Genomic DNA, 13,242 nt, shown 5'->3' on the forward strand with positions numbered 1-13,242 from the left:
ATATAATATTTTTTTAATGAACAAAATTAGGTATACACAGCAATGTGCTGCCACCCTATTCAATTCAATTTCTTTCTTTATTATGCACCCCATACCCATCCCGTGGGCGGTGGTGTAAAGGATTACAGAGGCACAAGTTCAAGTTCAAGTATGTTTATTGAGATAAACAATAAATACATCTCAAAGAGATAGAGTAGCTTAGGCTATTTCTACCCCCCTCTACTTCAAGTCCATCAAGGGGCGCACAAATGCTGTGAGTACAAATACACAAATAACATTACAAGAATCCCATTTAACATTGCAGGTTAATATAGTAAGTACAGCATATAATTGTTACACTCTTGGGGCAAAATTCTTGTAGCTCCTAAGTATACTGTCTATCATACCATTATCACACATCCAAACAATTTGATGTGGTACACTATTTATTTCCTTATTTCTATAGTTTTCAATAAGTTGACACTCTAATACATAATGTTCTAAGGTGTGGGCGTGCGGCATACTACATAATTTACACTCCTTATCTTTTTCACTGACATCAACACCGTATTGCCAGATATATTTATATCCTAATCTTAATCTCATGTAAATTGAATCCTTCCAAGTAGACTTTCCTTTACCATAAGTGAAGGACGAGTTTGTATTTATTATTGAATAATTCTTAAGTGTGTTACTACTGTCCACCATTGCCATTCTCTTTATCATTTCTTCACCCTCTTGGATCATCTTGAATCTTGTTTTTATTTATTTCAAGGTTAACTGACATACAACATCAACAAGAGTTTTTTCAGTGGCTCTCTTCGCTATGTCATCAACTACCTCATTCAACAGTATTCCCACATGTGAAGGGATCCACATGAATCTTACTTTATACCCAGTTTTTTCTAGTCTCTTAACATTCTCTCTACACTCTATCACAATATTCTGATACTCCAGGAAACTGGGGATAGGGATGGTAGCATACTGAGGCTAAATGGCTATAGAGGTTTTCACTTATATGCTGATGGAGGAACTAGGGGGGTCTCATGTTATGTCAAAAGTACCATACCTACAGAGGTACATAATCGGTTCAGGAACTGAACCCTCTAGTTCGATTAGCTAAGCAAATAACAATATTTGACGCTAGTTACGAAAGTATCAATGTTGTATACACATGTACACACCCTCATACATACATGTACATATATATATACGTATACACATATACATACACATATATATATACGTATACACATATACATACACATATATATATACGTATACACATATACATACACATACATATCTAATCACCCACACAATTACACGCATCAATAATCTTTGTGTCACAAGTGACACAAAGAGGTGTCACAAGTGACATTACAAGAGGCTCACAACAGTCACTATACAAGGCACTTTACATCTATGGTGAGTCACACAGCTACTAGTCTTGCTGCACACCCACCCAACTGGGCGGCAGCTTTACAGTCATGTGCTGCACACCCACCCAACTGGGCGGCAGCTTTACAGTCATGTGCTCCACACCCACCCAACTGGGCGGCAGCTTTACAGTCATGTGCATGCATTACTTACAGTAAGCAAATTTTGGATACTTCGCTAAAATTTCGGGCAGCACATCATTATGAATGAAGTACTTACACATTTCTTGGACACTATTGATGGTGTTATCTCTAAATTCAGCAATTTTTTCACATTCCATTATATAATGACGCAAAGTATGCGAATAGTTCTGCTGACAGAGTTTACATTTAGTCAAATCTACATCAGCAGATGTTACAAATTCCCAGAGGTACTTGTAGCCGAGCCTAAGCCTAGCAGTGGTAACATCTAGAAGTCTGCTAACATTATTGGATGACCCATAGACGTGCGGTTCTTCCTGCATAATAGAATGATGATAGATGGAGTAACTGGTGTGAATTTCACTTTGCCTCAAGTCTCCGAAATTTCATCTGTTTTTAACAATCCCACATTTCAGTCTTTACAAACCTGCTCACATTTTTTGAAACGATAACCAGCTACCCAGACAAGGGACTTCCGGATGACGTAGTAAACATGGATTTGCTAAAGTCTTTGACAAGGTACCACATGAAAGACTGGGAAAGAAAGTACAGGCACATGAAATAAATGGTAAAAATATTAGAATGAATAAAACAATGGTTGAAAGAAAGAAAAGAGAGTCGTGCTAGTGCAGTTAATGTTTGAGGGGGGAAGGGAACTAACGGGGAAAAGCGCCAATCCATTACTGCTATATAGCACTTGGAAGGTATAAGGATTTGGGATGGGACGGTGGGAAGGAATGGTGCCCAACCACTTGGATGGTCAGGGATAAGAGTCGTACTAAATGGGAACCATTCATAATGTAGAAATGTGGTACGTGGGGGTACCACAAGGGTCCATTTTGGGGCCTACCCTTTTTGTCATATACATCAATGACATAGATGAGAATATTACAAACCACATCATCAAATCTGCAGTTGATACAAAGATTTATCGTAAAGTGGGAAATTATAATGATAATGATATTGAAGCCTTACAAAAATATCAACATGAACTCCACAAATGGTCAGAAGACTGGCAAAATGCTTTTTAAAATCGACAAATGCAAGACCTTGCATGTGGGGCATAACAACCCACGCCACAACTAACAAAGTAATATCATTATATTACAGCAGATTGATGAAGAAAATGACCTTCAGAAAAATCCACCACTCACTAAAAGTTGCACAACAGGTGGGAGCAACTGTCAGAAAAGCTAACTAAACCCTTGGAATAATCAAGCATCCCTTTGACTTTAAGGAAAAGAGGGTAATAATTCAACTGTATCCCTGGTAACACTGTAACCCAGGTGCGCCCCATTTGGATTACTGTATCCAATCATGGAGACCTCATTTTCAGAAGGACATAGGTGCTCTGGAGAATGTGTAACACCGGGCAACAAAAGTCATTCCAGAGCTAAGTCATCTCTCGTATCAGGAACGGTTGAGGGCCACAGTGCTGGGCTAATAACACTGCAAACCAGACATGACAGAGCGGATCTCATTGAAACTTTTAAAATACTGAACAAGTTAAAGGATGTTGATCCGGACAGTTTCCTTAGAAGGTCAGATGTAACACAAACAAGGAGCAACGGTTTCAAGCAACAATGTAGGGCTGAAATAGGAGATGCTTTTTCACCCACAGGGTTATTAACCCATGGAACCGCCTACCCGGCAAAGCCGTAAATGAAAAAATCTGTTAAATTTTAAAGTACAAATGGAAAAAATAATCTAGGCAAATGGGATGAGCTTCAACAAGCCGCTGGCTTCCTGTCCTCGTCGAGGCCACAAAGGTTAGTGGCCCTCAAGTAAATCAGGATAAAATCAGGTAATCCTTGTAATACTGCTAAACATTATATAAAAAAAACAAGAAATAGTTATTGAAAATCAACGTCAATGATGGTTTGTTTCTTGGGAAGCCATACTTCAAAACATCCGCCATGAGCTATATCTCTGTATTTAAGACCTTGCCTATGGAGCAGACGCTTTACTTCAGGTTTGAGGAAGGGTCCGTCGACACTGTGAAGACCTCGACCTGTTTTGATGTGGACTTTTGGTTCCTCAGAATGTCTGTGGAGGAAGTCCTCGAGGGCCTCCACGGCCTGGTGACTGTCCAGGCCGTGCTCGTCCAGGACCCACACGCCCTCCTCCAGCCATTCATTGAGATAGTCAACACTCTCTAACTTATGATATTTCCTGAAAAACAAAAATATAATCCGGTAAAATGGTTTAAAGAATAAGTAAATGATTGAAAGTGTATTTACAGTAAATTACAAGAAATTCGTTAAAAAAATTATTATATATATGAACGTTTGACCTAAATCATATATATATATATATATATATATATATATATATATATATATATATATATATATCAATGAACTAGTATATATATATATCACTGGTAGAGGAAAACAGATGACACTCACAGCTGATCAGTGTTGCCATAGGTAGAGTTGTCTTCAGAACTACAATAACACTTCCATAGCAAACACACTACCAATAAGACTGTAAGGATTAACAAAGTTTACATTATTATGAATGATAAGTAGTAGTAGTAACGTTATTATCATTATGTATATAATAAATGCATCAAAACTGTCTTAACTGAGAAGATTGTTACATTCATTTTGAATTACAACTCCTGACTCAAGAAGAAAGATGGCGTATCTGTACCAGTTTTAAAAGTAGGCTACGACTTCTTCCCTCCGAGTGTGTATTATTTAATTAATCGTTCCATTTGAGTTCTGTCTTGAGAACAAATAATATATGAAAGCACAGGAAACGACTTCAATGACGCGAAGCCATTTTATTTTACCTATATTTCTTATACATAAATTCCTTGAATTTGACGAGAATGAAACTATCAGGAGAAAGCGCCAAGCCATTACGACTATATAGCATATGTAATGGGTCAGCATGAGGATTTGGGATGGGACGGGGGAAGGAATGGTGCCCAACCACTTGAACGGTCGGGGATTGAACGCCGACCTGCATGAAGTGAAACCGTCGTTCTACCGTCCTGCCCAAGTGGTTGGGCACCATTCCTTCCTCACGTCCCATTCCAAATCCTTATTTGGATTTAGGATGGGCTGGGGGGAAGCAGCAGAGGATTAATATCTCCGACATAAATCCTCTGCAACTAGTTTTCTCTTGATTGGACACAATTAACACCTTTTCTTTTGATTGGATAGCATCAACACCTTTACTCATGATTTAATAGTTTTAACACCTTATCATTCATCGTTTTGGTTATGAAAATCAGACATTCGTATGTGTTGGTCATATATCTACCTCGCTTCACGAGTTTCTCGTCAATATAACTACACTGATTGGTGACCTTCATTCACGGGTAACTTTGTATTATTTTGGGATATTATTTGTCAGGACCTGCAGTTAGTTCTTTGAATGAGAACCAGCAGTTATAGTAACCAGAACCAACACATCCATTAACCACGATACGTACCTAGACCCCAGATAAGGAGGAAGACAGCCACCAGCACTCCGAAAACAATGATGAAATTAGCTGCCATATTCACACTGTAATAAAATAATGCATTACATTATAAATACTGCTGGAAGATATTATGGACAGTCGACAAGTGTTAACAAACATGTCTATACTATAAGAGAGAAGGCCTGTTATGTGCCCAAATGTGGAGGTCAGACGCTTGGGACCAGTTCAACCAAATTTTGGGGGAATGGTCTGGCGTATGGGGCGGACATAGGCTGGTCGGGCTAGGCCAAAGTTTTATGATGTAATAAATATTATCATTTATAGATGGGCATAGCTACACCCCCCCCCCCTCATGCGATACTCTTGGAGGGGAAGGAGTGGAGTGGGGAGATGGGGAAAAAAGAGGGCGATGAAAGGATGGAAAGAGTGAAAAGGAGGATGTGGAGGAGAGGGAGGGAACTGAGGGGACAGGGGGAAAAGAAGAGGGGTGGAATGGGGGTGAGGGAAGAGAGAGACTTTCTTTCTTGGAGACTTTTATTTTCTCCAGTCCGGACCGTCTTGCTCTAAATGTCACTGTGAATATTGAACTAAATAAAGTCCATCTTTGGCTAACTGCAAACAAACTCACCCTTAACATTGACAAAACTTTCTATATTCTGTTTGGTCATAAATCTTCAAATGAAATTAATCTAAGAATAAACAATATACAAATCAGTAGTAAAGTTGATGGTAAATTCCTTGGTGTCCTCATCGATAACAAGCTGAATTTCCAGGGACACATTCTAAATATAGCAAAAAAAGTTTCTAAAACTGTTGGCATTCTTTCTAAGATTATTAGAAAGAATTATTTGTGAATTTATATAAGAATTATTTAAATTACCAATTATTTGGTATTTGTGCTTGGGGTTCTACTACCCAAAAATCATTTACGTCCTCTAATTACCCAACACAAAGCTGCTATTAGAACAATATCTAACTCTGGCCCCAGACAGCACTCGGTACCCCTACTCAAATCTCTGAATATGTTAGATATTAAGTCACTGCACATTCTCTCTTGTGTACTCTATATATTTAAAACTCTGAATTGTAATGTCAATCCTGACCTTAAAAGCTTCCTAGAAGGTTGTAACAGAACCCATGAGCACCACACCAGAAACAAATACCTATTTGATATTCCAAGAGTACGACTTAATCAAACTAGAAATGCTCTATAAATCAAGGGGCCCAGAATGTGGAATGACCTTCCCAACCATGTTAAAGATTGTACCTCTCCCAACCAGTTTAAGATAAAAACTAAGTACTACCTAATTAACTCCTGTAACCTACCTTACTTCTAAATGTCAACCCATGTCTTACTATTTTTTTAAACAATGCTGTTTGTTGACCAACTTGTATATTGGCTATTTTCTACCATGTTCCCCTTTTTTATCTTTTATTTTTTTCTTTCAATGCAATTTATACTTTAAGCTCAATTACTATTAAGTTTTAGTCTAAGTGTTTTTTCCCCACCTCACCTTGCCCGAAACGCTATGCGTACAAGTGGCTTTAGGTATTGTACGTACAACCTCTATCTATATATCAATCAGAATGTTTGTAACTCTGCATCTATGTATGTACTTTTCCTAAATAAAATATTATTATTATTATTATTATTATTATTATTATTATTATTATTATTATTATTATTATTATTATTATTATTATTAGACTATCTGGGCACTGCCGGGTCCCCCCCCCCCAGTACACTATTAAGTCAGCACCACAACTATCCGCCTGGTGGATGGTGCAGTGTGCATGAAAGGTTCATCCTCCAGATGACTGCAATAACTCGTATTACACTTTACAGTTTACGGTCCTATACCTTCAGTGAACGTACTTGGTTTTCAGAGCGGCGCTACTGTAGTCTTGTAGATGTGTTCAGACTGCTGGTCTGAATAGGCTTCATTTGTCTCCTTCAGTTCCTCGACCTCTTGAATATGGCGCCCTCTGTGTTGATACAACAGGTTTTAAAAGAAATACCCACTTGTTTATTGTCTAACAATATAGTTGTTCATATCAGTGATTAATCAATATATATTTACATTAGAGTGAAATGATTCAATATATATATATATATATATATATATATATATATATATATATATATATATATATATATATATATATATATATATATATATATAGACAATATATATAGACAGCCAGGAGCACTATGCAACTGGCATACATGGTACCTTAACCACTTGACCAACCGTGACCATACAAAAGACGGTGGTAGCCGAGGCTATATCCCCAACATCACGATGGCACTTGGTGGTAAGCTTGGGCATAGTTATTTTATCGAATCACCTCACTTTGTAGGGCCACGTGAGCAACACAAATGCGAACAACCTTGAATGGGCCCCAAGCCAATATGCAACTGAAAACTCCACAACTCCATGGCGGGTCGTATTCCAGGGAACATAGGATTAAGGACTTGCCCTAAACGCTACGCGTAATAGTGACTGTACAGGAATGTAAGAACTCTTGCATATATAAATAAATAGAAAAATAAAATAAATGCTATATACCCCTCCGACCCAGCCGGCTATTGACCTCCTAAAGCACAACACAAAACTTAACAAGTGATGTTGGTTAGAGTGCTGTTAAGTAGACTTAAATTCACTCGGCGGTGTTGAGAGAGACATTAGTGTTAATCCCGAGAATTAGAAATCTGCGATATGAGATGAGGTTAAGAAATCCACCTCATACAAAACGCGAATTTTCTAAAGTGATGAACGCAGCAGGAGCTACAGCAGACCAGCCTAACTCGTGGGTGTTGCAGCAGGAGCTACAGCAGACCAGCCTAACTCGTGGGTGTTGCAGCAGGAGCTACAGCAGACCAGCCTAACCTGTGGGTGCTACAGCAGACCAGCCTAACCTGTGGGTGCTACAGCAGACCAGACTAACCTATGGGTGCTACAGTAGACCAGACTAACCTGTGGGTGCTACAGCAGACCAGACTAACCTATGGGTGCTACAGTAGACCAGCCTAACCTGTGGGTGCTACAGCAGACCAGCCTAACCTGTGGGTGCTACAGCAGACCAGACTAACCTATGGGTGCTACAGTAGACCAGCCTAACCTGTGGGTGCTACAGTAGACCAGCCTAACCTGTGGGTGCTACAGTAGACCAGCCTAACCTGTGGGTGCTACAGTAGACCAGACTAACCTGTGGGTGCTACAGCAGACCAGACTAACCTATGGGTGCTACAGCAGACCAGCCTAACCTGTGGGTGCTACAGCAGACCAGCCTAACCTGTGGGTGCTACAGCAGACCAGCCTAACCTGTGGGTGCTACAGTAGACCAGCCTAACCTGTGGGTGCTACAGCAGACCAGACTAACCTGTGGGTGCTACAGTAGACCAGCCTAACCTGTGGGTGCTACAGTAGACCAGACTAACCTGTGGGTGCTACAGCAGACCAGCCTAACCTGTGGGTGCTACAGCAGACCAGCCTAACCTGTGGGTGCTACAGTAGACCAGACTAACCTGTGGGTGCTACAGCAGACCAGCCTAACCTGTGGGTGCTACAGCAGACCAGACTAACCTATGGGTGCTACAGCAGACCAGACTAACCTATGGGTGCTACAGCAGACCAGCCTAACCTGTGGGTGCTACAGCAGACCAGCCTAACCTGTGGGTGCTACAGCAGACCAGCCTAACCTGTGGGTGCTACAGTAGACCAGACTAACCTGTGGGTGCTACAGCAGACCAGACTAACCTATGGGTGCTACAGTAGACCAGCCTAACCTGTGGGTGCTACAGCAGACCAGCCTAACCTGTGGGTGCTACAGCAGACCAGCCTAACCTGTGGGTGCTACAACAGGAGTAAGAGCTATGGGTCTCTCAAAGCCGCTGGACTTAGAGAGATAAGATATTAAGATAATGATAACGAGACCTTCCACAAAATATTATAGATAAGTACATAAACAGTTATGCAGCAGATGGAAGTTACATTCGTTATATTTCATTATAAAGTTGGCTAAATTTACCTTCAATTTTTATAGGCATTATATATATATATATATATATATATATATATATATATATATATATATATATATATATATATATATGAGGTGATAGCCGAGGCTATTTGAACCACCCCACCGCCGGCACTCGGACAGTAATCTTGGGCATAGCATTTTACCAAATCACCTCATTCTTTGGGGCACACGTGAGGAACACAAATGCGAACAAGCCTGAATGGTCCCCAGGACAATATGCAACTCAAGGGCCTTATCCTCTTAAGGTCTCAAGGTCTTAAGGTCTCAAGGGCGTGGTCTTTATTGGGGCATTCTTTAGTGAGATGATTGGCTGCACAGAAGGCACAGGTGCCTGAAGATTTACAGTGCTTGGCTACGTGACCAAAGTGTTGACAGTTAAAACACATGACATCTGAGGACACCCCAAGGTGTTATGGGACAGGCTGGCATGACTCAACATATTAATAATCACCAAATCTACGGGAATCACATCATATGTTTCACACTTGATTCCCTGAAAATCGCCTGGCTGGAAAGGGGGGGGGGGGGGGGGTGCCTATAAATTATATTTTTTAAAGCATTTAACTTAGGTGTGTGCCCGACCAGCCTATGTCTATCCCGAACCCTAGACCATTCCCCATGCACATTTGGGTGAGGCTAGTCCCCAAATGTCTGGCCTCCAGCTTTAGACAGACAGACTGACAGACATTCTCTCGTATATGTATATAATACAGAGGAGCTGAGTTGTGATTTCATAGAAGATATTTGTATTTTTATAAAACCATTACTGTCCATGCAGGTTCTTAATCTAATAGATAATTATAAGTAGCTAATTTGTAGGAAAATTTTGAAGAATATTAATAGGTACATTGGAATACAATTTGAAGACTATTAATAGGAACATTGGATCATAATTTGAAGGATATTAATAGGTACATTGTAGCAAAATTTGCGTTCAACATAACAACTATGATATAAGTTGATAGCAGTGATTACATGGTGAAGTTGCATGTCTTAGGCATATACATAAAAGTCCAAAGGTATGCTACTAGACTAGTCCCAGAACTAAGAGGCATGAGTTATGAGGAAAGGCTGCGGGAAATGCACCTCACGACACTGGAAGACAGAAGAGTAAGGGGAGACATGATCACAACCTACAAAATCCTCAGGGGAATCGACCGGGTAAACAAGGACGAACTTTTCAACACTGGTGGGACGCGAACAAGGGGACACAGGTGGAAGCTGAGTACCCAAATGAGCCACAGAGACGTTAGAAAGAACTTTTTCAGTGTCAGAGTAGTTAGCAAATGGAATGCATTAGGAAGTGATGTGGTGGAGGCTGACTCCATTCACAGTTTCAAATGTAGATATGATAGAGCCCAATAGGCTCAGGAATCTGTACACCAGTTGATTGACGGTTGAGAGGCGGGACCAAAGAGCCAGAGCTCAACCCCCGCAAGCACAATTAGGTGAGTACAATTAGGTGAGTACATTGGGGGAGTGGGTAGCACAAAATACAGTGTGAGTTTGAAGTTGTATGTGGGTGCTGACGTTGAGTCTCTTGTCTATGTATAGGTCAAGGAACGTTCCATCATTTTTACTACTGATGTTAACATTGTCTATCTGAAGCTGAATTTCGTTTGATGATTTGCTTTCAAATAAAATGTAGTAAATTCTTTTCTATTTTTAGTGTGATTTTGTTGGTTGACATCCATGAGTGAACTTTTTTTAATTCGTTATTAATTATTTCCATAGGCTAATTGAAGGTCTTTGATTGTCCTCCCTTCGGGCAGGGACAAATTAGTTGAACATAAGATAAGATAAAATTTATTTATTTATTTATTTATTTATTTATTTATTTATTTATCTATCTATTCATTTATTTTTATATATACAAGAAGGTACATTGGGTTTATGAGGATACATTGCATGGTGTTTACAATCTTGTAAAGCCACTAGTACGTGCAGCGTTTCGGGCAGGTCCTTAATCTAATAGATAATTTTAAGTAAGTAAATTCTAGCAAAATTTATAAAATGATAACAGGTACAATGAAAGAAAAACATGAGATGAGAGAGATTAGTAAGTATATTAAAGCACATTGGTAGCTCGGGAATATTGCATTGACAGCTTGATTGGTAATTTAATAAAGATTAATAGGCACCATAAAGCATATTGATAGCACATATAAGAAGACAGTAATGATCATAATGGTAAAGTTGTTTGAATTAGGTACATAAAGATTGGGAGATTGGGTAACACTAGATACAGTGCAATTTTTACAGCACTATGAAGATGAAATTAGGTACTTTTGTTTTTGTTTTTGAATGAGGCAAAAGTTGGACAGTTTTTCAATTCATTAGGGAGTGAGTTCCATAGACTGGGTCCCTTTATTTACATAGAGTGTTTACACAGATTAAGTTTGACTCTGGGAATATCAAAGATATATTTATTTCTTGTGTGGTGATAATGGGTCCTATTACATCTGTCCAGGGAGAGTTTCAGGGCTATAAGATAACATGAGATAAGATATTTATTAAGGTAAAGGTACATATATTGAAAATGAGTTACAAACATGATGTTGGATTAATAGATAGAGCTAGTGTACATACACTGCCTGAAGCACTAGTGCGCACAGAGTTTCGGGCGAGGTGGAAAAAAACGACTAAAACTTAATAATTATTGAGATCAAAAGGATAAATTGAATTAAAAAAAAAAGAGAATGATAATAATTACCTGATGGATAGAACAGTAGAAAAAGCAGAAGAAATGTTAACAAAATAAACAGAAGATTACAATTTTCTTTAATCAAATAAAATAAAATCAAATTTTTACTCAGGTAAAAGTAGATACATTCAAGACGAGTTACAAACACAATGTTGAATTAATAGATAGAGTAGTACATACAATGCCTAAAGTCACTAGTACACACAGCGTTTCAGGCAAGGTGTGGGAACAATTAACCTAATTAGGCCATAGCAACAACACAGCTAAAGATTCAAATTTCCTGTTATTACCACAGTACAGTAGATAACTAGAATTAATCATAATAGTTGTTTAAGCCACCATATGTGGTATAATTTATATTTAACTAGAGGTAAATATTTACAACTTAATTTATATCCACTCATTGTGGTATAAGTTGTAAATATCCCTCCAAACTATGTGCAGATAAGTTCTGGCAGGCTTAATCAAATATACAGTCCGCTTAGAATCACAATAATTCAATATTGAAGTTAACAAAAAATATAATAAATGCCTGCTAGGATTTTCCCACACCATGAATACAGTGTGAAAGCTATGCAACTGACATATGTGGAGAGCTAGTGTTACAATTGATATGTTTGTCCTGCACACTGCCCCCATCCAGTGGGCAGCGGTGGATAGGTTACATTCACTTAGTTACTACCTACAGTTAGCAAACTGGGGATATTTGGCTAAAATTTCTGGAAGCAGATACTTATGATTTAAATATTTACACATCTCTGGGATATTTGTTATAGAATTGTTTCTGAATTCACGCATCTTTTCGCACTCCATCACATAGTGACAGAGGGTGTGCGAATAATTTTGTTGACACAGTTTACATTGGGTCCTCTATCATGTATTCGGAGGCCAACATGAGATGGAGTCCACATGAAATGGACTTTGTTACCATCTTAATAATTTTGTTGTATTTGTGTCTAGCTTCGGACACGAGCATGTTACAGTTATGTCTTAAAGAGTTGAGTCCAATTAAGGATGGTAAAGAGTCACTTACAATTAATGTATCAAGTTTGGAGACTTGTACACATTTCAGTGCAAGGAGCAAGGCAAATAGTTGTGTCTGAAGGGTAGAGGCCCAGTTGTTTATACGGACTCCCCACTCACAATATAAGCCATCGCCCATTGTCAGGACAACTGCACTTCCAGCTGCACCCGTGGTGCGGTGTAGGGAACCATCAGTGTATATGATTTAAGATTTTTTAATTTAATTTCTTTATTATGCACCCCATACCCATCCCGTGGGCGGTGGTGGAAAGGGTTATAGAGGCACATAATGGGTTCAGGAACTGAACCCCCTGGTTCGTTTAGCTAAGCAAGTAACAATCTTTTGACGCTAGTTACACAATTGTTAATATTACATACGCATGTACATATATACACATACATGTACACAAATACATATACATATCAATAATCTTTTGATAACACAAGTGATTCAACAGGAGGCTCACAACAGT

At 39.0% G+C, this 13,242-nt stretch overlaps 1 protein-coding gene across 3 annotated transcripts; it reads right to left on the reverse strand.

Annotated features, from left to right (window-relative positions):
• Positions 1 to 137: 137 nt before the first annotated feature.
• LOC138350033 (uncharacterized) lies at positions 138 to 8,344 on the reverse strand. 3 transcript variants are annotated; one of them, XM_069300294.1, is made up of 5 exons: positions 8,264 to 8,344; positions 6,872 to 6,981; positions 5,005 to 5,078; positions 3,968 to 4,046; positions 138 to 3,731 (listed from the first exon to the last, which is right to left on the reverse strand). In XM_069300294.1, exons 3-5 carry the CDS (start codon positions 5,069 to 5,071, stop codon positions 3,413 to 3,415), a joined length of 465 nt encoding a protein of 154 aa, XP_069156395.1. In that variant the 5' UTR covers positions 5,072 to 5,078; positions 6,872 to 6,981; positions 8,264 to 8,344; the 3' UTR covers positions 138 to 3,412. The 3 variants fall into 3 exon arrangements, with proteins under 3 accessions (XP_069156395.1, XP_069156396.1, XP_069156394.1); XM_069300295.1 differs by lacking the exon at positions 8,264 to 8,344 and adding an exon at positions 7,887 to 7,993 and having other exon boundaries at positions 6,857 to 6,981; XM_069300293.1 differs by lacking the exon at positions 8,264 to 8,344 and adding an exon at positions 7,887 to 7,992.
• Positions 8,345 to 13,242: the final 4,898 nt, after the last annotated feature.

This window comes from Procambarus clarkii, chromosome 43 (genome assembly GCF_040958095.1).
Source record: "Procambarus clarkii isolate CNS0578487 chromosome 43, FALCON_Pclarkii_2.0, whole genome shotgun sequence".
NCBI lineage: Eukaryota > Metazoa > Arthropoda > Malacostraca > Decapoda > Cambaridae > Procambarus > Procambarus clarkii.

Excerpts from the sequence above, each read along its gene's own strand:
- LOC138350033 (XM_069300294.1), bottom strand. The coding sequence starts at position 5,071 with ATGGCAGCTAATTTCATCATTGTTTTCGGAGTGCTGGTGGCTGTCTTC. Across the intron at positions 4,047-5,004 it reads CCTCCTTATCTGGGGTCTAG|TCTTATTGGTAGTGTGTTTG; the intron begins GTACGTATCGTG and ends TAATCCTTACAG. Across the intron at positions 3,732-3,967 it reads TATGGCAACACTGATCAGCT|GAAATATCATAAGTTAGAGA; the intron begins GTGAGTGTCATC and ends TTTGTTTTTCAG.